The 27052-nt window shown below is 38.7% G+C and overlaps 1 protein-coding gene across 10 annotated transcripts in view; it reads right to left on the bottom strand.

The window, feature by feature from the left end:
- Positions 1-27052, bottom strand: part of MCTP1 (multiple C2 and transmembrane domain containing 1) — a 1071916-nt gene that overhangs the window by 877721 nt on the left and 167143 nt on the right. The window contains exon 1 of one of the 10 annotated variants that reach the window (XM_059888269.1): positions 188-414. The exons of 8 other annotated variants lie outside the window; for them this stretch is intronic. In XM_059888269.1, coding sequence (XP_059744252.1) covers positions 188-244 — 57 coding nt within the window. In that variant the 5' untranslated portion in view covers positions 245-414. Of the gene's footprint in view, positions 1-187; positions 415-27052 lie in introns of those variants that run through there. One more of the 10 variants, NM_001104987.3, reaches the window with a different exon arrangement.

A 27052-nucleotide genomic window follows, 5' to 3' on the forward strand; every position in this document is an offset into this window, starting at 1 on the left:
ATATCAATCTATTAAGTTTCTCACAAGTGGGCTGTATCATAAATTCAAAATTATTTGCACAAGAATCTCCAAGCCACCTTTAAGATCCTGCGAGAAGGCATTTTCTGAGGCATGATCACATTCTATAACAGCCACGTTAATTCAAGGCTGCCACAGTACAGTGAGTAAATCAAAATATAACACTTACCTTATTACAAATAACTGGCAAATTACAGGCACCTTTCAGCTTGCAGCTATACAGCATAGTTGATTAGAAATAAACAAAACATCTTTCACTCCAGTGACAGAACTGCATCCTCAGACTTGGCTTTCGTTACTGAATCCCAGCAAGAAAGGCTGTACTCCTCTCAGGGCTAGTAGCAGCCTCTTTGCAGAGAACACTTGCTGCTCTGAACAGCAGCGACTTAGAATGAAAGTAAGAGGAACCCGTGATGTTTAAATACCGTTGCTTCACATTCACAGGATATGACTCAACTCTCTCTCAAACCAGTAGGGATCGAGTTTCCCCCCGCAAAACTGTTAGATTACATAACAAACATCACATTTGGGGGTCTCAAATGTTTACAAACTAAAATTGAAAATTTTCCCCTGCTAAATCAGACATGCGTTTTCAAAATCATCAACTTCTTCCCTATGGCACAGACCACAAATGGAAATTTGAATAACAGCATGGCTCAGAGAAAAACGACCCTGCTTACTCTCGGCAATGAATTCATGTAATGTTATTAAATGTGTGTGAACTCGCCAACATCGCTCTGACAGAGATATAAAAAGAGTTTCACTAACATTTCATCGGTGCAAACAGTATAGAATCAAACTCTGACTTTAATATTCAAGAAGTGGCAATTCCACAGAACACAATAGAATCTTCTTCACCAAGTGGAGAATGGAAATAGAGCTTTGTGGCTTGCTGTCGCTGATTCCCACAGAAATCCTGTCCTACGCTGTCGTTACCTTGCACTGCTAGCTCTGCCTACCTCTCCAACTCAGAGTCTTCCTTTATCTTTTTCTCAAACATTTCCACAGAAACATGACTAATGAGAGAACTGCTCTAGCAACTGTGGCAATGTTCTCTGCTTTCCCCACCATCCAAGACATCTTAACTCTGAGCTGTATTAAATTTGATCACACGTTGAATTATTATATTTGGACATTTCAGTCAATAATTATAGACTTAGATCCTTGGAGGAGAGTCTACCACATAAATTCAACTGCCATCAGCAAGAACAAAAAGATGAAAACATGCATATCAAATAGCAAGTAGACCAGGACTGTTCAACAGAAAGATAAAATGAGTCACATATGTAATTTTAAACATTTTAATATTATAAAAGGGAAAAGTACCATGTAAACTTAATTTTAATAATGTTTATCCTAATATATCTAAAATAATATCATTTTAAACTATAATCAATATAAAATTAATTACAATTTCTGTACTAGCCTTGGGGAGCTAAAGTCTATTTTACATTTATAGTACATTTTAATCTGAGCTAGCTATATTTGCATACACAATGGCTAACACATGGCTAGTGGCTACCATATTGCATAACATAGGTCTAGAATTTGGGGTTCATTCTCAGTCCTCAGGTTGCAGTTCAAATGTTGTCTCTTCAGGGAAGGCTTCCTTTACCACCTTATCTGAAATGACCTTCCCCAGTTACTTTTCATCTCATGTTCTTTATATTTCCTTCATGGTAAATCACAACCTGGAATTGTCTTCTTTGTTTATTTACTTATTGATAGTCTGTGGCCCCTAACAAGAATGAAAGAAACCCGAGAGCAGGGAACTTGTTGTAGTCAGTATTTTATTCCCAGCCCCTGGCATGGTGACCAGTCCATAGCAGAATTTAATAAACTTTGTCTAATAAATGAGTAAATAAAATATAGAACCTGCACTGCTGCTGCTGCTACATTGCTTCAGTCGTGTCCGACTCTGTGCGACCCCATAGACGGCAGCCCACCAGGCTGCCCCGTCCCTGGGATTCTCCAGGCAAGAACACTGGAGTGGGTTGCCATTTCCTTCTCCAATGCATGAAAGTGAAAAGTGAAAGTGAAGTCGCTCAGTCGTGTCCTAGGGTTGGCAATAGAGTATTGACAAATGTGTTTCAAGACTAGGTACCTATTATGTCATTGATACAATCTATCATTATCACTGAATATTTAGCAAATACATTCAGTAACACTTTCCTGAACTGAAAAACAAGCTCTCTTTCATGGTATTAATGATCCTTAATCTATGATGTGTTTTCTTTTCACATATAATATTAAATATAAATAATAGACTTGTTTCTTCATTACTCTGGCAAAGATTTGGAATGATACTTATAAGAATCCTCTGGTCCTATGACATAAATCTGGATACCATTAGTAAGTCTATCTTCTACTCACAAAAATATAAAAAAAAAAAACACTATCTATGAGACATTTGTAGTGACAATTATATATTTGCCTGAGCAGCACACATACCTCCTCCTTCTAGTATCATAATCCTGATTTTTATCTAGCAAACCACCCATTCCACCCTCCTTATCAATCCGTGTGGTTTATACTATGCTGACCCAGCCCCACAAGTGGGCACATGACGCAGGCTTGACTGATTGGTATAAATTATCCACAGAACTACAGTGACAGGGTCAAGAATGGACACAGGACCCAAGCCACTGAAGCAAGAGCCGACCCCTGCACTTCTGCTGATATTGACAGAGAGGCTATAAAGTCAATAGAAGGTAAGTGTGGAACTGCTGGTTGACATTATTTGCTACCACACAAAGTAAGGTTGTCTGAAAATGAGGCCAACCCAAGAAAAATAACAAAGATGAGAAAAGAAAATTCTGGACAATGTTACTGTAGTTCCTAGATCTTGCCATTCATTAAATCACATTTGCCCTTTGCGGTAATGATGGATGTACTGGAATATTCACTGCAGAATTTTTCGTAGTAGTAAAAAACCAGAAACTCTGCAATAGGCCGTGAGGAGTTGAAGTGTTAAATAATGAGTTAAGTATACTAAGGAACATTATGTAGCTAATTTTTTTTTTAATGTTATCTCAGTGCAGTGATGCTAAAGCTGAAACTCCAGTACTTTGGCCACCTCATGCGAAGAGTTGACTCATTGGAAAAGACTCTGATGCTAGGAGGGATTGGGGGCAGGAGGAGAAGGGGACGACAGAGGATGAGATGGCTGGATGGCATCACTGACTCGATGGACATGAGTTTGAGTGAACTCCGGGAGTTGGTGATGGACAGGGAGGCCTGGCGTGCTGCAATTCATGGTGGTCACACAGAGTCGGACACGACTGAAGCGACTTAGCAGCAGCAGCAGCAGAGCAACTGAACTGAACTGAACTGGGATGCACTGACATGCGAACTCCCTAAAAGACATTCAATGGAAATAACATGTTTCAGAAAAATACATTATCCCAGTTATGGGTACATAAATTTTTACATGCAAAGTAACAGAAAAGGACCAGGATGACTGCACACCAACTGTGGACAAATGGTTATGTCTAGGAAAAGAGATGTGAAATAAGAGAGTGACTGGGGAGAAAGCCAGTCATTTCACTTTGTTTATTACCTATTGCATGAAACTCATAAAATGAAAGTGAATTTATATACCCCTTAGGTAAACTGAAAAGAACATGTTACTCTTTAAAATGAAATAAGTTTGATATTTTATATTTCTCTACTACATTATTCTTACTCTAAATGGACTACTCTTACTTTTTTTTTTTAAAGCAAAGTAACAGAAATGAGAGTGCTTTTCTCTACCACTCTCTCCATTCTTCATCAGTCCAAACTTATGCATTATCTAATTTTTCAGTGTGGCTAGGAGATATGTCAAGAGAGAGACAACGAGAGGGCAGAGAGAGACAGGAACCCACAGCAAGCTACAAGAGGCCCTCCAGTGCACCTTCTGAGATCAGCTAAGGTCTTTGATTTTTTTTTCTCGGCTTCCTGAAAGTTCTTTTATTGACTTCATAAAAATATAGCTTTGATTTATTCAACTGTCAACATATTGACAGCCAAATATTCATAATAATATGCCTTACATTAATTTAGTTAGTCTTGGATCACTGTAAATAAACTGGCCTATTATTTGCTCAGTGAAAGGTTCCTGGTCTCTGAATTGGGCAGAATTGCTTTCCTAACTGGGGCTTCTCCGGTGGCTGAAATGGTAAAGAATCTGGTTGCAATGTGGAAGACCTGGGTTTGATCCCTGGGTTGGGAAGATCCCCTGAGAAGGGAAATGACTACCCACTCCAGTACAAAATCTAAACCTTGGTTGGTTGGTTGTTTTTTTCTGGCTCGATCAAGTCCTCAAAAATCTTCACATTATCTTAGGTCCCGCCCACGCTTTTGTATTCCCCTGGGTTTCCACAGTATTCCTTCCTTAAAAATCACACAGCTAATGGTACTCAGTCTGAGACAGGAGTCAGGCGCTTTTCAAGTTTAGTAAAGCTAACCAGGATTGGAATTTACATAGTGCTGACACACTGATGCGTTTGCCAGGCAGTGAGTATACTGCTCTATTTTATTCTCAAAGCCTACTTATCCTGATACCTTAAACCTCCTACAGAGTCTGTTGACTCTCTTGAAAACCTTAACATAATGCAAAATTTGCTTCAGATTTCCTGGAAGAAATAAAACATTTCAGATACAATTAAAGCCACCATATGCTCCTGCCTACGCCATTTCCTCCTTAGGTAAACACTCTATAGGATTATCTTTTATCATTCCCATGCATCTTTTCTATATTTCCATCAAACATGTGTTTATCCATAAATAAGATACTTGTTTGCATGTTTTAAGCTTCATAAAATTGTAGCATGACATGTAGATGCTTTAATTTTTAGTTTTGTTTTTTTCCTTAGCATTATCTTAAAGTTTTATGTATTAATAGTTCTACATAATATAATCTTTTTAATTGCTCTATAGCATTCCAATTCATACAACCATTCCCCTATTGGTAGATTTAGGTTATCTCTAATGTATTTCTACTATTTTTCTTAATTTTAAAAATGATTTCATGTGGGATCTTAGTTCCTCAACCAGAGGTCATTACTTGCACCCCCTGCATTGGAGGCACAGAGTCCCAACCACTGGTCCCAACTATAGGGACCAAGGAAGTCCCTATTGCTACTATTAAGCTACTCTAATTCTTGTACATGTGCAAGAACTTCTCTAGAGGTGGACAGGATTGTAATAAGAGGGGACAGAATTGTAGAGTCATTGGATATGCACAACTGCACCTTTACTGGAAACTGTCAAACTGGATCCCAACATAATTCGACAATTTACAACTCAGCCAGCAATGTACAAGAGTCTTTCTTACTCTAGATTCCTACTATCTCCTCAGTACTGATATTCCAGACTCTGACATTTTTGTCATTTGTTTGTGACGGGTATAGAATCTCAGGGTTTTAATTTTGGTTTCCCTAATTACTGCTGAAGTTGAGCATCTGATCTAATTATTATTGGCCTCTTCCCTAATAGGTTGTTTTTCTTTTACTTACTGGGCGGTCTTCATATACTACAGTTCAACTCTTTTGTCCATTATATAAACCACAGAAATCACTTTTCAGAGTGTAGCTTGTTTTATCATTGTTTATAATACTTTTAGTGGTTTATTATTTTTAAATTTTATGCTTTTTTAATTTAAAACTTTATTGTTTTTCAGTTACTTATCTATATTTCTTGAGTCAAAAGAATGGTGAAAATTCAGCCATTCTTCCTGAAGCATTCCCAACAATAATGTCAGAATGCACACCTAAAAGGGATCTGAGAAGAACTCCTATTCCGATGAGTTCAGTTCATCAATTGCTGAGTATCTGCTATGTGCCCACACTGTGTTAGAGAGAACACACTTGAAGCAATCTTTGAGAGAGAACACACTTGAAGTAATCCTTATAATCAAGAAATAGGAAGTCTAATTGAGGAAAGAAACTTACAAGTAGATGATGATGATGAAACGGAGAAATAACCATGTGCTAGAGATGGTGGTAATTCATTATTTAATTTAGGAGTTTAATTAAGATGGAGTAACTGTTATTATAAGAGATCTATACAAGATGCTATGAAGCAGAGAGAAGAGAATATGTTATTACCTTGCACCCTAAGGATTATTCAAAATACCAAGTAGTTAAATTTGTAGTAGTACAGACCTGTGAGATATAGAAAGATCTGCAACTGATATTTCTCTTTTCTCAAGCAAATCTATTTTTCCAAATAGATCACTCATAAATTAATCCTATTTAGAAGATTAGTAGGAATTAAGGGGCAGGTTATTCATTGGGAAAAGAAATATGCTTCCTTGGAAAAGCTAATTTCTTTTCACAATCAATAATCCAATTATATGATGACATTTTCCTGAATTCATCAGAGACAGTTACCAAAAAGCCTGCAATTCTTAAGAATCATAACAAATGGCAAAGCTTCCTATATCTGATTATTAATAGTTTATAATATTGAAGCTAAAAATAATCTTATTTCTTAAAGAAATTCCATCATAAATACATCTGTAAACCAAGCATCCATATTTATCACTTTTGTAAATACAATGTTGCTATTATTTTTCTTTCAATGCACATAATATCTAGAGCATTTTAAAAAGTATAGAATATAAGAGTAGTTAATTTCTTCACCCAGGAGGAAGAAAGGACTCTCGATCTAGAAACAGAGAAGGCAGGCAGGCAGCGTCACCTATTTCCTGGGGAGAGATTCAGGATATCCACTTTCTTGAAGCTATGAGCTTTACACTTGAGTCTTCTATCACTGTGACCTCTAGGACTTACAAACTCAAACGTGTTTGCAATTAGCTGTTTGGGGGGCCGACATTAAAATGAATCTGGAAATGAGAAAATAAGACTACCATTTGAGAATAAACCTTTGAAATAAAAATACAGAAGGTCAGAGCACATAAGAAAGGGAAGTTTAACTGTCAGAACGATACGAATTCAAATGCTTCGAGGCATGCACATTACCAGTGGGGAATGCGAGTCAATGTCATGGCCCTGGTAGGGACCTGGCAGACGGGACTGAAAGGCAGCACCAAAGCCTCACCTACAGGGGACAGTCTCTACTCGGCTCCAGAGAATAGACCTCACGTGGGAAGGGTCCAGGAAAGATAGAGGAAGGGTCCAGGAAGGATAGATCTCTGGACTTTTCAAATATTTTTTCCAATTTTTTAAGTTACGTGAATACTCCTGAATTTTAAATCTTCACCTTTATATAGTACGAGACAAACTAAGGCTTTCAAAGGCCATATGTGCCCATTGATGTGCCAGTCTCAGATTCTCAGATATGACCATGCTCTAAACTGATTCTGCCAATAGGAGGACAGTCTAGACCATGAAACAGGTACAAAGCAACCTCAGAAGCAAGCATAGTCCATGATCACTCAAATGCTGGGATAGGGTGCTCTGGGCTAGTGGCATGCCCCTTTTTATTATAAATGTGCCTTTAATTCCATTAAACCTATAAGTCTGAGAACCAGCTGTCTTCTGACTCCATGTGCTACTTTCCATTACGTTACTTTCTGATTAGAATTTGGTATCCTGTTTACATGACTTCAGGGAGAACTTGCTGGAAAGCTGAGGGACCTGAGGATCTACGCAGGAGCTATGTCTCCCAATATAAAAGTTAGTAAGTTGGCGGCCTGGTTAGAGAGGTGGCCTGTCTCCAGGCACAAAAAGAACTTGGGTGGGAACACGAGCCACCACACCCCAGCAGTTTCACTTCTCGTTGTAAAGGGAAACATTGGCATTCTGGTTCTGTACATCAATCATATGAGCTTTGTTAATAGAAGCCCAGCTCTAGGGGACAGACGGGCTCCAGAACTGCTGACAGCTCTGGTTTCTGGGCCCATAAAGTCTTGGGCCAGACCACAGAGAGCGACAAATACCCTAACACAAGTCCACCCTGCAAGGCCTCATGGGAGCTTAAGTAATTTATCTTACAACCACCCTTATCCTCACTCTGCCCTCATTGCCACACCTTTCAGAGAATCCCTATCTGGTCCTATGAAGGTCCAGAAATGACCTAGGAGTGTAAAGTGGAGAATCAAAGAGAAAAAACCCAAGAACACAGACAGAGTATGCACAGAAATGATAACACTTATTTGTAACCATCGGTGCTGGGAAACAGATATTGCGCTACGTGCTTGCTAAAGACCATCCCGTTTAATCCTCAGAAACTCTGAGAAGCTAATACTATCTTCAGGAATTATTTTACAATGGAGGAAACAGAGGCTTAAGGAAGTTAAGCAACCTGACCACATTTACACAGGTAACAAGTAGAGGAGCTGGGATTAGAATCCACACCCTTAAACACTGCACTCTGTTGCCTGTATACTTTATTTCACTTCATCGTTTTTAACACCAAACATGCACTATGTACTTATATGCTGGGCACCGTTCTAAGCACTTTACCAATACTAACTAATTTCTTTCTGAAAATAACAGTGTGAAGTGGGCACGGAAATACTCCTGTTCTGATATGGACACCGAGGCAAAGAGAAGTTAAGTAACCTGCCCAAGATTATCCAGCTAGTAGGTGGCTGAACCAGGATTCAAACACAGGCAGTCTCGCTCCAGAGTCCATGCTTTCAGTCTTGTGGTACTTTTACAATGTTCCCTTGGAAGAAATGATGAAGATTTCAATTTCAAATGTTAATTTCTATACTACTGTAAGTGCAATTTTTCAGAAGGATAGGTATAAAAACAAGGTCAAAAAAATTTATGCCATATCATTTCTCTTTATTATATACCAATTAGAAAAACTGTAATTCTTCTATATCTGAAAATTATGAAGCAAGTAACCACCATAAAATACTAGAGGCCTAGATACAATTATTCTTAGGAGACATATCCAAGGAAGGTGACAAATTTAATTCTACACTTTCCCCCCCCTCACTATGCAGAAGAAATTAAAGGAATACTTTTTATTTCTGCATTTATCAATCCTGGGAAGTAAAAATAGGAATACCTTTGAGAAATCTTAGATGAGCAAATATTCCAGAGTTTAATTTAAAGGTCATTTTTTCCCTTAGATATTGAACAAGCTTAATTTCAGAATAAAAGTGCATTGAACATAAGGAAATTGATGTGGATACATCCTACTTGAAACCAAACTTTCTGTTAAACTTAAAATGGAACTTTCAAATTCATAAATTGCCAACTTTTATTAAAAATAATACTTTGGAATTGATTTGATAAAAATAACACCTTCTGACTCATGCAGTAAATGTGAAGGAAACTCTTTTATTTAAGTAGTGAGAAAAGGCCTTCATTGGTTCCTATACCACTAAAACAGTCCAATTTAGACCCTCTTAGACAGAGTCTAAAATGTTAATTCTGAATTCAGAAGATCCGCTTAAGTGTGAGATCTGTTTCATTGCCTTATGGTCTTTACTGTTTGACTAAGTTAATAAACTCGTTCCAGAACCTGTCATCTTGACAGACATAGCATTCTTCTGAACTGGCACTCAACAAAAAGAAACAGTACTACAAAGCTTTCTTTATTTTAGTTCTCTATTCTCTGCAACACTCCATCTTAACTTACACAATTCAGGTAGTCTGGTCATCAAAGCATAGCTTACTCCCCTAACATTACTGCTTGCCTAGGTTTATGCCTCAGAATTCTCAACACACCCCACACTCAGGCCCCTCACCTGGGCCCCCTCGTATTTCTCTTTCATTCTGGTTCTACTGCCATTCTTCCTTGCACTGTCTCCATTTCATAAAACAATTTTAGGAATTTCAAGGTAATTTTTGAGGCAAGATTCCATGGTTGTTCAAAGAGCAGGTTTTAAAAATCTGAGTACTCTATCAGGGCAGCACCAGGGAATTCCCCAGCCTCCACAGCTAGTCACCCAAGGACCCAGCCCTTCCCACCAACAAGTCAGAACCAGTCCAGGACTATCTACTCCAAGGCTGCAGAGCCGGATGCACTGGGATCTGGCCCTGCTTACCAGCAGGTAAGCAGCCACTGCATGCAGCAGCTTTCACAGCCAACCAGGCTGAGGGCCAGCCCTGCCTGCTTGCACACCAACAGCAGTCAGCCCTGACACAACAGAAGGGCCCACGCAGCCCATATAGGCAGTACCCCCAACACATATAGATCTGGTGAGAGAGGGGAATGTGCAACCAGACTACATCTCCTACGTAAGGCCACTTCTCCAGGATCAGGAAATATAAATGACCTATTTAATACATAGAGACAAGTCAGAGGATAAACCAGAGAAGCAATGAAAATGATGACAGAGGAATATGTTCCAAAGGAAGTACCAAGACAAAAGCTCAGGGGGAAAAAAAAAAAAAAAACAAGGTGGAGATAAGCCACTTATTTCATGAAGAGTTCCAGGTAATAATAATAGAGATTCTCAATAAACTGGAAGATATGAGAAGTTTAACATAAAGTTAAAAGGTATAAAGAAGGTCTGAACAGATGAGGAATACAATAACAGATGAAAAATACACTACAAGGAATCAACAGGTTAGATGATAGAAAGCAATGGATCAGTAACTGGAAGACCAGGTAGAGAAAATTACCCAAGTTAAATACAAGCAAAAGGCAAAGGAGAAAAGGAAAGATATATCCATCTGAATGAAGAGTTCCAAAGAATAGTAAGGAGAGATAAGAAAGCCTTCCTCAGTGATCAATGCAAAGAAATAGAGGAAAACAAGAGAATGGGAAAGACTAGAGATCTCTTCAAGAAAATTAGAGATACCAAAGGAATATTTCATGCAAAGATGGGCACAATTAAGAACAGAAATGGTATGGACCTAACAGAAGCAGAAGTATTAAGAAGAGGTGGCAAGAATACACAGAAGAACTTTAAAGAAAAGATCTTCATGGCCCAGATAACCATGATGGTGTGATCACTCACCTAGAGCCAGACATCCTGGAGTGCGAAGTTAAGTTAGCCTTAGGAAGCAACACTATGAACAAAGCTAGTGGAGGTGATGGAATTCAGGTTGAGCTATTTCAAATTCTAAAAGATGATGCTGTGAAAGTGTTGCACTCAATATGGCAGCAAATTTGGAAAACTCAGCAGTGGCCACAAGACTGGAAAAGGTCAGTTTTCATTCAAATCCCAAAGAAAGACAATGGCAAAGAATGTTCAAACCATCATACAACTGCACTTGTTTCACACGCTAGCAAAGTAATACTCAAGATTCTCCAAGCTAGGCTTCAACAGTACATGAACTGAGAATTTCCAGATGTTCAATCTGGATTTAGAAGAGGCAGAGGAACCAGAGATCAAATTGCCAACATCAGTTGGATCATAGAAAAAGCAAGAGAGTTCCATAAAAATATCTATTTCTGCTTTATTGACTGTGGCAAAGCCTTTGATGGTGTGGATCACAACAAACTGTGAAAAATTCTTCAAGAGATGGGAATACCAGACCCCCTGACCTGCCTCCTGAGAAACCTGTATGCAGGTCAAGAAGCAACAATTAGAACCAGATGTGGAACAACAGACTGGTTCCAAATTGGGAAAGGAATAGGTCAAGCCTGTATATTGTTACCCTGCTTTTTAAACTTAGATCCAGAGTACATCATGTGAAAAGCCTAGCTGGATGAAGCACAAGCCAGAATCCAGATTGCTGGGAGAAATATCAATAACCTCAGATATGCAGATGACACTAACCTTATAGCAGAAGGTGAAGAGGTGCTAAAGAGGTTCTTGATGGAAGTGAAAGAGGAGAGTGAAAAAGCTGGCTTAAAACTCAACATTCAAAAAACAAAGATCATGGCATCTGGTCCCATCACTTCATGGCAGATAGATGGGGAAACAATGAAAACAGTGAGAGACTTTATTTTGGGGGGCTCCAAAATCACTGCAGATGGTGACAATCACTGCATGGGGTCCCAAATAAGATGAACCCAAGGAAGTTCTCACCAAGAAAACTTACAATATTAACGGCAAAAATTAAAGACAAGGAGAGAATCTTAAAAACTGGAAAAGGAAAGCAACTAGTTACATGCAAGAGAATTTCCATCAGATATTCAGCTGACTTTTTAGCAGGAACTTTCCAGGCCAGAGGAAATGAGTGTATCAAAGTGATGAAAGGGAAAAAATCTACAACAAAGGATACTCTACCTGGCAAGGTTATCATTCAGACCTGGAGGAGATATAAAGAATTTCATAGACAAGCAAAAGCTAAAAAAGTTCAGCACCAGTAAATTGGATATGCAAGAAATGTTAAGGGGACTTCTCTAAGCAGAAAAGATCACAACTAGAAATATAAAAATCACAAAAGGTAAAATATCATTGGTAAAAGCAAATATGCAGTACAGGTAGTTGATTAACTGGTTAAAAAACAAAACTAAAATCATCTGTATCCACAATTAGTAATTAAGGAATACACAAAACAAAAAGATGTAAAATATGATGTCAAAAACATTAAATATGGGGGTGATGAGTGAAAATGCAGGTTGTTTGAATGAGTTTGAACTTAAGAGATCATCAACTTAAAGTAATCATTTATATATAGAGACTGCTATATATGAACTTAATGGTAACCACAGTCTAAAAATCTAGAATAGACACACACATACAAAAAGAAAGGAATCAAAATATAACACTGAAGGTAGTTATTAAATCACAAGTGAAGAAAACAAAAGAACAAAAGAATAAAAACAGAACTACAAAACACCCAGAAAATAATTAATAAATGGCAATAAGTATATACCCATCAATAAATACTTTAAATGTAAATAGACTAAATGCTCCATTCAAAAGACATAAAGTGGCTGAATGGGTAAAAATCCAAAACCCAAGTACATGCTGCTATACAAGACTCACTTCCAATCTAAAGACACACAGACTGAAAGTGAGGGAATGAAGAAGTGTCTCCCAAGCAAATGGAAATGAAAGGAAATGTGGGATATTAACACCAACATCAGACAAAACAGACTTTAAAACAAACACTGTGACAAAAGACAAAGAAGGACATTACATTATGATCAAGGGATCAATCCAAGAAGATGTAACAACTATAAATGTATGTGCAGCCAACACAGAAGCACCTCAATACATAAAGCAAATATTAGCAGGTATAAAGGGAGAGACTGACAGTAACACAGTATTAGGGAACTATAATATCTCATATCAATGGACAGGAAGTCATACATCATCCAGACAGAAAGTCAACAAGGAAACGCTGACCTTAAATAACACATCAAATCATATGGACTTAATAGAAATATATTTACATTTCTTGCAAAGGCAGCAGAATACACATTCTTTTCAAATGCACATGGAAAATTCTCTAGGATAGGTCACATGCTAGGACATGAAACAAGTCTCAATAAATTTAAGAAGACTGAAATCATATCAAGCATCCTTCACAATCACCAAATATGAGACTAGAACAAGAAAAAAACTGCAAATAACACAAACAATTGAAGGCTAAACAATATGCTACTAAACAAGCAAAGGGTCATTGAATAAATCAAAGAGAAAATAAAAAAAATATCTAGAGACAAATGAAAATGAAAACACAATGGTCCAAAATCTTTGGAATGCAGCAAAAGCAGTTCTAACAGGGAAGTTTACAGTGATATAAACTTACCTCAGGAAAAAAGAAAAAAATATTAAATAAACAATCTAAACTTACACTTAAGTAAACTAGAAAAAGAAGAACAAAAGCCAAAGTTAGTAGAAGAAAAGAAATCATAAAGATAAGAGCAGAAATAGAGTAAAAAAAACAGAAAAGATCAATGAATCTAAGAATTTGTTCTTTGAAAAGATAAGCAAAATTGGTAAATCTTAGGCCAAATTCATCCAGATAAAGAGAAATAAAATCAGAAATGAAAGAAGAAAAGTTACAACTAACACCACAGAAACAGAGGAATCATAAGAGATTGCTGTGAATGATTACACACCAACAAAATGGAAACCTAGAAGAAATGGATAAATTCCTAGAAATGTACAGTCTCCCAAGACTGAAACAGAAAGAGGAAATATGAAGAGATTAATTATCAGTAACAAAATTGAATCAATTGAATCAGCAATAAAAAGAACTCCCAACAGAAAGAATCCAGGACAGATGGCTTCACAGGTGAGTTCTACCAAACATTTTTTGTGTGTGTGGGTGTGTGTGTTAACACTTAGCCTTCTCAAACTATTGCAAAAATTGAAGAAGAAAGAATACTTCTACAAAGCTAACATTACTCTGATTCCAAAAGCAGACAGACACACACACACACAAAGAGCTGGACAAGACAGCTGCCAGCAGTAGGAATATACTTTAATGAAGAAAATTTAATGAAGAACCTGGCAGCATAAGCCTAGCTAAGTTTCTTAATTGCTATGGGGTGGTTACTACTACATGCTTCTTGCTTTCTCCTCTTTAGATGTGTCTATAGCAGTTTATCTATGTCTGTCTTGCTATTGAAAATTGGCTATAGTGGGGAGTGGGAGCAATGGGGAAATGTTGGTTAAAGCACACAAAGTTTCACTTATACAAGATAAATAAGTTCTGGGAATCTAGTGTACAGCATGGTAACTATAGTTTCTAATACTATATTGTATATTTGAAATTTGCTTAAAAAGTAAATCTTAAATGTTCTTACCACATGCAAGACAAGTAACTATATGAGGTGACTGATGTGTTTAATTAGTTTGATTGTGATATCATTTTAAATGTATACATGCATCAAAACATCATATTGTACACCATTAAATACATATAATTTCTATTTGTCAATCACACATTGATAAAGCTTAAAGAAAGAGAAGAGAGTAGAAAATGGTGGAGCAGACAGCTTGCCTCTTATGTTCACAGTTCCTCAGATTTAACAGCTGTGCTAAAAGAACTACACTGAAACAGTCTGACCTTCACCAGGACCTTAAATGACAAATAACCAGTGGGTGTTTAGATTTGAGGGTCTTGGGGAAGAAAAGTATATTTGGCATATGAAGACGATGTGAGTTGTAGGTGCATGGTAGATTACAGAAGACTGTATTTTCCAAAGAGGCACACAAAAAAATCTCCCTTCACACATGCTTTTCTCACAATGTGACTGACACGCCTCCCATCAGCAGGTGATGAGAGATTCCTTGACCTTCAGCAAGACTGTGACTACAGCAGATGTGATGCCATGTGACTTCTGAGAGTAGGTCATAAAAGCTGGTAAGGGACCATCTGGTTCTCTCCTGGGCTTGCTCTTAGAATCCAGTCACCATACCACAAGAAGGGCAAGTACCCCATACAGACGCCCATATGGAGAAAAACTAGGGCTATCGCTGTAGCTGAGCTTCCCGACAATGGCCAACACCAACTTTCTAGATATTTGAATAAACCATCTTGAAAGAAGGTCCTCTAGTCCTCAGTTAAGTGATATGCATGGAGCAGAGACAATCTGATCTTACCACACCCTGCCCAATGTATGCATTGATGAACAAAATATATGGCTGATGCTGTCTTCAGTCTTTAAGCTTTGGGGTAGTGTTATACATAAAACTACAACTGGGGCAGCCTCTTACTGTTTTCCTTGCCTGCTGTCTTCTATTTCTGCTCATCCCACATGAATTTTCTATAAGATAAAGCTGATCAAGTTATACCCCAGAACTTTTATCTTTTTTTCCAATTTGATCTCTATGCCACTAATCCCCTCAAGATCATGAATGGTTTATTTAACTTTATAAAAACATTAAATAATTCCCAAGTAAATCAATAAATGAAATGTTTTATTCCTGGAACTTTAATAGACTCTATAAAGGAGTCTTGACTCATAAGGTAAATTATGCAACAAATTAAAAATACCGATATCCCTTTAATAAACTGAAGGAAAAAATTTAAAGAATTCACTTTTGAATGTTAAAATAGTTTGTACATATAAACTGAGAAACATCCCTGACGCAAATAAATTGAGACTGAGAAGATATAGTGTGAAAAATCACTACACGTTTCTTCATAAGCAGATGATACATTATTTTGCCTAAACCTTAATAATCTGATTTTGATAAGTACTGAACTATAAATTCAAACACAGTTCTGCTTTATCATATAAAATATGGAATTATAAGCAATTCTCAACATCTCAAGTATAATATTTGCCTTACCATTTTTAAGAATTTCTAAATTTTTCATTAATACTATATACTATACATATTTTTTCTAAATATTCCTTTATTCTTTTTGTAATATAACCACACAACCACTCCCAAGTTATTTGTAAAAAAAATCTTGGTATTAGCTTTTTTTTTTTTTTGCTTTCCCTCTTACTGATTAGTTCTTACCAAGCAGACTACTTTTTATTTTATTATTTATGTTAGATTTTTGTAACGCATTTCCTCCAAGGAGTTCAAGATGTTTGGCATACAGAGGTGCTTCTGTTTCTCTTTATTTGGTTTGATGAACACCTTCCAGGCATTGCTGGAGCCAAGAACACCATCCAAGTCAGGAGGAAAAGACCACAGAGCAAGGGTCAGAATAGCAAGGTCAGAAGTGAAGCGCCCAGCTGGGTTATTTGTAGAGCAGTGAGAACTCAGGGAATTATGAAAATAACTGCATCCAAACCACTCTCTACTTTATAGTGCTATCATTGGGCAAAGAAGGTGCCCTGATCTCTCATATTTACTCTGTTCCTGCCAGTCACATACTTGTATCAAGATAACTGATCAGAAAGTAAGCAGTAGCCCCCGCTCTTTGTACATTATGCTGGATTGGGGCTGCCTGAAGCCAATGACCCTATTTGACTTTCCCTATATTTAAACTCAGTGACGAAATTAATTGATATATCACATTGGTGGAGTGGTCGGGGAGTGGTGACAGTGGATTTGCAATAAAGGGAGGCACAGAGTTCTATGGGTTCCTTGCCCTGAAAATTTGACAAGGTCCCCAAGGCAAAGACGGTCACACTTAAAGAAGGGGAACCTCAGACACTCTGAATGGGGACTAAGAGTGAGAACTAAGCTGACGTAAGGACAGTGAAGACATACACACAGACACATTTAAAAATGTGACCTCTTCTGGCAAAACAAAATTAGAAAAGCACATGCCAGTGTTCCATCTGTGCCACACAAGAGTCAATATTTCCACTGTGGATGTTGTGACTTCTTTAGAGAAATTGTTTACAGGAGGGAAAAAAGTAAAGTATGTCAACAACTTCTTGAAGAGGACACTGATGACCCCATTAGAACTGGTGGACACCAACAAACTTTTTCATTCTCGAGTAGGCTAAAAAGAAATTCTCAACTGTTTGTTGAGTTAGGTATAGTTAAACATTTACAAAAGGAATAAACCTCTTACAACCAAGACAGCTTCAGTTGGTACCAACAGAGAAACTTCTAAGAGGAATCAATACAGGCTACATCAGCTTCTGCCCTGCTGACAGCCTTAGAAGTAAAGAAGGAAAAGGAAGACAGACGCAGAGTGCAAGTGAAGCAAGAAAGGAAAGTGAGAAGGAGAAAAGCAAAGAAGAGCTGGTTCAAAATTTACTTGAGAAAATGTGCCTGCTTTAAAAGAGTTTCCATAAACGGAAGAAGCTCTTATTCTTGCAGCATGCTAAAGCACAGAAGCTTTTAGCATCTTTGGGAGCTACATGAAATAAATGGGAGCAGAACTTCGGGAACAAAAGTGAAACACCACACAAGGCCTGAAATATCTTTTCTTACAAAGGGTGGGATTTTAATTATTAAGTCTTTTCATAAATATTGAATAGGGCAGAGAATGAATCAGTTGAATTTTCAAGATAGCTTTCAACCCATCAATGACTATCACATTAAAAAAATATATTTATACAGTGTTGTTCTAAATGGCTCTACCAGGAGCCCCTGCTACACAGCTGTGTGATTCCATCATGATTTTGCTTTTTCATAGTGTTTAGATGGAATGTGCATTATAATTGTTCAAACATATCTATGTAGTAGGAATGAGGGTTTATTATTTTTAATAATTTCCCCTGATTATAATGGTAATCAATGTTTATTTTTATATATTGGGAAATTTCTGAAAAATATAAAGATTGCCTATAATACCAACTCTTACAAATAACTAATGTTTAACACATTATGTCCTTAAATATTTATTGAGTACCTCCTTTTTGCCAGTCCTGTACTAGTGAGAAGAGACAGAAAATAAACCTTTAAGAGAAGAAATAATATTAACTACTAAAAATATGAAGAAAGTGAAATAGGCTAATGTGATAGTGAGTGACTAACAAGAGAGGGAAGAGTTTGAGTTGGCAGAGAAGGATCAGTCACTTCAACAAGGTAAGCCTTGAGCAGAAAGCTAATTGGTGAGAAGGAAGCAGATATGTCAAGATCTAGGAGAAGACTGTTTGTAGAACACAGATCAGCAAAAACAAAAGCCTATTTCTGCCTATTTTTAAACATGAGGAGTGGAAAGGAGGCTCAGATATATCAGGGGTGTTGGAATTACCAGACCAGGAATTTAAAACAACTATGACTGATTTGCTTTGGGATCTAATGGGAAAAGTAGACAACATGCAAGAACAGATGGGTAATGTATGCAAAGAGAGAGAAATTCTTAAAAAAAAAAAAAAAAAGAATCAAAAAGAAATGCCAGAGATCAAAAACAGTGTGACAGAAATGAAAGCCTTTGATGCACTCATTAGTGGACTGGACATGGCTGAAGAAATCCTTTCTGAGCTTAAGGCTATATCAATAGAAACTTCCAAAACTGAAAAGGAAAGAGGAAAAAAAATTGAAAACAAGCAGAACAGAATATCCAAGAACTGTGGCACAACTGCAAAATGTACCTACCCATAGTGTAATTGGAATACCAAAAGCAGAAGAGAAACAGGAACAGAAGAAATATCTGAAGCAATCACGACCGAGAATTTCCCCAAATTAATGTCAGACATCAAACCACAGATCCAGGGAGTTAACAAGATGGATGGCCAAAAAAAAGAAGAAGAAGAAGGAATGATAGAATTCTTTAAAAGAATGGTAAACAAGAAGTCCATATCTGATATATTTGTTTTAAAAAGTTTTATATCCTAAAGCAAAATCCACTTATTTCAAAACTGATAGTCTCTTTTTCTGTCAAGATGTAAAATTGCACAAACAAGGGAAAAAAGCATCTTACTTCTTTTCGGCTCAATCAGGGAAAGACATACAAAGTCCAGTCTTAATCAAAGTAACAGTCTTACTATATTTATATTTTGTGGTCAATACAAGAAACATAATGGGGACTCTGAACCAGAACCAGGGGTGTGAGTGATTCACTTGTTCCTACCAAGAATGCAGTGCATTGATCAGACTGATGGTGACTATGGGTGGCAGGCAGCAAGTGTGCCTGAGGCAGGGCACAGAGGAGGCAGAGGTCCCCCAGGCACTGAGAAAACCAGATTCAATCAGATTGAAGCTTCAGCAGGAGGTGAGCCCACTCTCTGGGAAATGCCTTCTGCCCTAGGGGCATCAAAGGAGAGGATGAAAGTGGAGAACCTGAGTTACACCTGAGCGGGCTAAAGAGCTGGCTAAACTAACGCAACCCCATCAAAGACTAAGTACATGCCTCAGTGATTCCTAATTGCAGGTGACTGGTAAATTTTTAACAGTTTAACAACTTTAAATTGGATTTGAACATTAAAAAAATTAATTTTTAGGTAAGAATATAAATAAAGCAATATTATTCGGTTATAACTATATATTCCATCACAGTTAGTGAAAGCTTATTGGTATGCAAGTAATAATTGACAGGAAATTCTTTAAAGGTCAATTAATCTTTTCCAATACATTCAAAAGCATTCATAATATGAAATAAGGATAGCATACTGATACGGTATTCAGCATAATGAACATCTCAGTATAATGAAAACAGGCTCCTGTGAATATTCACTGAAATTCTATTCTGCTAAAGCAAAACCTTACTTTCCAATCATTTTAATTAGTACAATTTCTCCAGGCATTCAGGAAATGACAACACAAGCTGAAATCAGCCGGAAGTACCATCTCAGGAGTAAGAGGGCCCCAGACAATGGGCAAGTCCATCTTGTATTTGTAAACCAAGAGGAGGAAGAGGAAGGTATGCTGTCAGGGTTCAGAGTTTTGGGTACAACTCCACTTCTCCTGGTGGCCGCCTACAATGCATCTGCCTACAATGCGGGAGTCCCAGGTTCGAACCCTGGGTTGGGAAGATCCTCTGGAAAAGGAAATGGCAACCCACTCCAGTACTCCTGCCTGGAAAATCCCATGGACGGAGGAGCGTGGTAGGCTACAGACCATGGGGTCGCAAAGACTCAGACACAACTGAGTGATTTCACTTTTCTACTTCTCCTGACCGCATGGACATAAGACATAATTTAACTCAGTATGAACGCACTGTGTTAAATGAAGAATGGACTTTCTCATGGAACTTGGGGTTATTATTCAGTTCCGTTCAGTTCAGTCTCTCAGTCGTGTCCGATTCTTTGCGACCCCATGAATCGCAGCACGCAGGCCTCCCTGTCCATCACCAACTCCCGGAGTTCACTCAAACTCACGTCTATCGAGTCGGTGATGCCATCCGCCATCTCATCCAGGACTCGTTTGTCTTGTCTTGGATGCTTCCGCCGCCAGGTTGGAGGCCTGGAAGCACTGCTGAGGGAAAGTGTAGGCACTGTGTCTTAAGAGAGCTATCACCAGGAATGGCAGGAACGAATGTTAGGCTAAACAGAACTTGGTCTAAGAGGTCCATTCTAGCATAATTCATCTTTAAGAGGAAAATAATTCCGTCTCAATGGACATAACACCCAGGGCAAAAATGATGCTTAAGCTTTTAATATTCTCACACTGAGGAGAGGGAATATATTTTTTCCCCTACTGTATCTTAAAAGATTAGAGGTCTAAAAACTCCATGCGAATGCTAAAATCTTTTAATGAGGCCCTAAAATAACCAGGACTACCAGGAGCATATAGCTCATTGGAAGGAGAGTCAGTTCAGTTCAGTCGCTCAGTCGTGTCCGACTCTTTGCGACTCCATGAATTGCAGCACGCCAGGCCTCCCTGTCCATCACCAACTCCCAGAGTTACCTAGTAAAATTTACAGTGCATTTTGCATTTGCAGTCTGTCGCCAATTGCTACCATTCTTTTTTTTGAAACATTTCCCTGCCACGGTGATCATCTGCAGGCATCTTTCTAAGGAGCCATCACTCCCCATTTTAAGGACATATGATCTGGGTGGAGCGGGCTACAGCGGGGCTGTCCTTGAGCTAGGCCCGGCCAGAATTCACTGTCCCCCTGGGCAAAGAGACAGTTTCAGGGAGAAGTGGCCTTCTAAGCCAGACCACTGAGACCCAGAGGGTCAGACCTGGGACTTATGCTGAAGCTCTCTACAGAGAGCTTTCTCCCAGAGAAGGCCAGCTGTGAGGGCGATATAAGTCTGAAACTGCTGGAGGTCCCTTTTGCCTCTGCACCAAGGGAACCTGCCAATGGAGACAACGGCGGAGTCCAGGGCAGACAGACAGAGGGAGAAGCACAGCATTCTCACAACGCTTGGGGAGATCTCTGATCCCATCAATTCTGGAATCCTGAACATCTTAGATACTTGAGCCAATAAATCCCTATTTGGTTCATGCTTTTTAAGTCGCTCAAAAACCAGAGAATCCTGACTTACTTGCCTGCATTTCTATTCACTCCCAACACTGATTGAGGATCTTCTGATGGCCAGGTTCCTGTTCTAGGTGCTGCTGCTGCTGCTAAGTCACTTCAGTCGTGTCTGACTCTGTGCGACCCCATAGACAGCTGCCCACCAGGCTCCCCCATCCCTGGGATTCTCCAGGCAAGAACACTGGAGTGGGTTGCCATTTCCTTCTCCAATGCATGAAAGTGAAAAGTGAAAGTGAATTCGCTCAGTCGTGTCCAACTCTCAGTGACCTCATGGACTGCAGCCTACCAGGCTCCTCCGTCCATGGGATTTTCCAGGCAAGAGTTCTGGAGTGGGGTGCCATTGCCTTCTCCGGTTCTAGGTGCTGGGGCTACCAAAATGAATTAAGCATAGTTGCTAATTTCATGGGAATTCTGTGTTTGGCAGTAAACCCAAGATTTAAAGGTTCTACATAGGTTGTTGCTGCTGTTCAGTTGCTAAGTTGTGTCTGACTTTTTGTGACCCCAGGACTGTAGCCTGCCAGGCTCTGCTTTGTCCATTGGATTTCCCAGGTGACAATACTGGAGTGGGTTGCTATTTCCTTCTAAAGGAGATCTTCCTGGATCAGGGATCGAACGTGTTTCTCCTATGTTGGCAAGCAGATTCTTTACTACTGAGCCACCAGGGAAGCCCTCATATAGGTTAGCAGGTCATATGCTATTTTGAAAGCACAGACCATGGATATTTGTACTGACCCTAACTCACTGGAAACAGTTATTTTGAAGGGCAAAGAACGGGAATAATATCCAATTGATAAGCATGCTTTAAAAAACATAAAATTGGCAGTACATTTTTACAGACTAATAATCAAAGAGTAAAATTATACTTGAGAAGCACTTTATGAGAAGCAGAATATTTATCATTTAAAAACAGTATTCTAGAACACAAAAGTAAATGCTTTATTCAAAGCTTATTGTACAAAATATAATAATGTAGAAAAAACTTACACTAAATTTAGTTGAGTGTTAACTATGATGGGGATGAAGCAAATGAACTCAGAGAGCATGAAACAGGCACACAATAACCTAGGAGTTCATTTACAGAGTTTTGTATTTAAAGCAGTTTACTTTGACACCATTAATCAATACTCATTTTCAATCTAAAAATACACAAAGAAAGAGATTATCTTTCCAAGTTAACATTTACTCAGTTCATCCTATGAATCAGGTACTCTGGAGGACACAGCACTGAAATGCTTCAGGGCATTTGCTTTTAATAAATGAAAAGAAGCACTTCCTCATAAGAATATAAAGCTAGATGAGAACTTTGTGTATGTGTTAGTTGCTCAGTCACGTCCGACTCTTTGCGATCCCATGGACTGTAGCCCACCAGGCTCCTCTGTCCATGGGAAGAATACTGGAGTGGGTTGCCATTTCCTTCTCCAGGGGATCTTCCCAACGCAGGGATTGAATCCAGGTCTCCAGCACTGCAAGCAGATTCTTTACCATCTTCAGCTACCAGGGAAGCCCTGGTGAGAACTTTAAGCTGGGTCAAAAAAGAGACCTTTCCCAAAGTTCTCATATTGGTATCATTCCCCATTTATAAATAAAAGTAACACTTTATTCAATAACCCTGTACACGAGACAGCAAAAGAGACACTGATGTATAGAACAGACTTATGAACTCTGTGGGAGAGGGAGAGGGTGGCAAGATTTGGGATAATGGCATTGAAACATGTGAAATGTCATGTATGAAACAAGATGCCAGTCCAGGTTCAATGCACAATGCTGGATGCTTGGGACTGGTGCACTGGGATGACCCAGAGGGATGGTATGGGGAGGGAGGAGGGAGGAGGGTTCAGGATGGATTTTCTTTTAAAAATTTAGAAAAAAATAATTAATAAAAAAAATAATTAAAAAAATAAATAAATAAAAAAGTTTAAGTAGGTAGTAATAAAAAGAGGAAATAGAATTAATATATAACCTTTATAGAAATAAATCTGGTAGAATGCAAAGGTTGTCAGACACAGCAAACCCTAAGTAAAAGTAAGAAGAAACTATGAAGTTTGGCTTGGGCTTCCCAGGTAGCATTAGTGGTAAAGAACCCGCCTGCCAACACAGGAGAAGTAAAAGATACGAGTTTGATCCCTGGGTCGGGAAGGTCCACTGGAGGAGGGCATGACATCCCACTCCAGTATTCTTGCCTGGAGAATCCCCATGGACAGAGGAGCCTGGCGGACTATAGTCTATGGGGTTGCAAAGAGTTGGACACCATTGAAACAACAGCACACACACATGAAGTTTGGTTCTAGCCCTCACTTTTCCTAGCTCTTTGTTATTCCATTATTCAGGAGTCACATGCCCCTCATCTCCATAAATCTAGGAAGTTCTCTAAATTCTAAAGGTATTTCTCTTCTTTTGTCCAAGTACTGATCATTCACAGTTCTTAATCAGGTAAAAATGATATGCTGATGCTGCTACTGCTGCTGCTAAGTCGCTTCAGTCGTGTCCGACTCTGTGTGACCCCATAGACAGCATCCCACCAGGCCCCACCGTCCCTGGGATTCTCCAGGCAAGAACACTGGAGTGGGTTGCCATTTCCTTCTCCAATGCATGAAAGTGAAAAGTGAAAGTGAAGTTGCTCAGTCGTGTCCAACTCTTATCGACCCCATGGACTGCAGCCCACCAGGCTCCTCCGTCCATGGGATTTTACAGCTTCAAAAACAATTTTCTTCAGGAGGGATAGGAAAATGTCAATGTTTATTTAGTTTCTCAGTTCAGAGGCCACAGGAAATGGTTATATCAAAAGGGAATTTAGGGATCACTTCCCTGGAGAAGGAAATGGCAACCCACTCCAGTATTCTTGCCTGGAGAATACCATGGATAGAGGAGCCTGGCGGGCTACAGTTCACGGGGTCGCAAAGAGTCAGACACGACTGAGCAAGTTCACTTTTCGATAGATGGTCAAGTCAAGGTAAAGGCATCAGCCACACCAATCTGGGTATGCACTATAGTTAAGAAAGACTTCTGTGTCTGCATTCCTCTATTTCCATACATCAGGGTTTATCTTTGTTTCTTTTATCTCCTAGTAACAATTTCTTTTAAAAGACGGAGCCTTACCTGAGCTGTCCTGAAGAAATGGGATTTTTCCACACTTCCTTAAAGTGCTCTTCATTACAGGCACAGTTAAGGGAGCAGCCAGCCTGACTCTGAAGCCCACAAGGAGAAGCAGATGGAAACTAAAAACCTTTGCTAAAAAGTCAGAGCAGCTACCTCCTGGCCAAGTCCCAGGCCTTGACACAGCTTATTAACTGCCCTAGAGCAACCTCACAAAAGAATTCATGGCAAGGTGTTAATGGTTAATAACAAGCTTAATGTGTTATGGCTCAAACACAAGCCAGCAATATATTTTAAAAGTGCAAAGCAAAGGGGATGGAATATTACACTGGAATCTCAAAAATATAGGCAGCTTACAAAGTTTCTAGGCCATCCCAGCAGCCCTCAAATCAATTCCATAACAGTGATCCCACTTACCATAAAGAAAAATTGGCCTTGCTAACAAATGGTAAATCACTCATACCAAGATACCTTTTCCTTTTGTAGCATCTTATCCTGTTTCTTAAGTATCAGAATATCCACCAATACATGTAATAAGGCTCCTCATGTCAGGAGGATGTTATTAAACATTTGACAGTGTGTCTGACATGGGTTAAACGAAATCCAGAAGAATCAACACAGTCTTGAAAGGAGGAAAATCCAAGGAAAATATTAATAGAATCAATAGACAGCTATCTATTGCTCAAGTATCTACTCTATGACAGATGCTATTTTTATTTTGGTAAAAATAATACTATGTCATTTTTAAAAAATCACAAAAGAAAAGTGCGGTTAAATAGAGGTAAAAAGTATTTTCACTGAAAAACTAGTTGATACCTGGCACATGAAGGTTATCTAATAGGGGCAACTTCTATATTCTATATATATATATACACACACACCTTTAGTCTGAACTAGTCAACAGGAAGTCTGAGGTCAATGACATTTTCTTTAGAAAGCACAGCTGCTCTCATAGACTATCCAGAATTCAGGGATGTTCATGTTCAACACAACTGATCTTGACCGCTTAGGTTTTCCCCTAAGACCAAAAAACCTCTACATTTTCCAATATAGGAGGATGTACTCTTTAAGCAAAAGAAAGACAGAATATCAATGGAAGAACAAGACTAATGCAAACTAGAGTCAATTCAAAATGCTGAGAGGCACAGTGAAATTCTAAAAGTCCCCAAAACTGGCAGACAACTACAAAATTGTCATTAAATTTCTTTAGATTTTAAATAGTTTTTTTCTCTGAATATAAATACTCAAAAGATGGCTAATTTTTTGCTCACCAACGAAGTGCTTGATATGCTAACAATATTCTCTTTACTGTTAACTTTTCAGGCTATTTCTTATTTAATGAACTCTTTAGAATGTGAATTCTGTTCCTTTAAACTCCAGTCTTCTAACTCTAGATTGCTAAAAAAAATTTTAGTGCCAGGAAGAGTCAGAGCTGGATTGACAGGTCCAAGTCTAATTTTACAGATGAAAATCGTGAGGACTTGCCTAGGGTCACACGGAGGCAGAAAATAAGATCAGAACACAAACATACTGAGTTTAGTAAGGGAGCTACTTCTCACACACTCACCTTAAGTCTCTGAATCCAACAGTTTCTAGTCACAACATTCTAGGGGAGGTTAGTATCTTCGTCAGAAGAAAATTTCCTTACAGCTATGCTCCATCTCAAATGTTTGCAGACAAGCAAAACAAGTCAAAAGTACTTTTGCATAAATTCCCATTTCCTTTTAGAAGGGATATGCAAAATTAAAAAAAAAAAAAACAAACAGTAAATAGGTTTGCTGGATTCATAGAATCATACAATAAAACAGTCATGAGTGAGTGAAGTCGCTCAGTCATGTCGGACTCTTTGCAACCCCATGGACTGTAGCCCACCAGGCTCCTCAGTCCATGGAATTTTCCAGGCAAGAGTACTGGAGTGGGTTGCCATTTCCTTTTCCAGGGGATCTTCCCAACCCAGAGATCTAACCCAGGTCTCCCACACTGAAGGCAGACGCTTTACCGTCTGAGCCACCAGGGAAGCCTCATAGATTGCTTAAGTAAACCACTAATCCATGTGTGGTTGGCTGGTGAGTGCTTTTACCCTTACATCCTAGGTATCTCTTTCAAGAAATTCTTACAGTCAGCAGATGAGCATGAAATACTTTCGTCAAAGCAAACTCAGATTTTCAAAACAGATTACAACGGGGTATTTCACTGCCCCTTCTCTAATCTGGTGTGATCAACTCTCAGTGTCCAGAATCAGCTTACTCGCTTAACAAAATTTGTGTACTCCTTGCCATAGGACAGACCTTGTGGATCCAGCAAACTTGCCCACTCTTTTTTGGTGTTTTCCTTGAAAGCAGCTGCCCACTGAGTGACATTTCCCAGCAATTGCTGCATCTCGATGAGTCCAC

The sequence above is a fragment of the Bos taurus genome, chromosome 7 (assembly GCF_002263795.3).
Source record: "Bos taurus isolate L1 Dominette 01449 registration number 42190680 breed Hereford chromosome 7, ARS-UCD2.0, whole genome shotgun sequence".
Lineage (NCBI taxonomy): Eukaryota > Metazoa > Chordata > Mammalia > Artiodactyla > Bovidae > Bos > Bos taurus.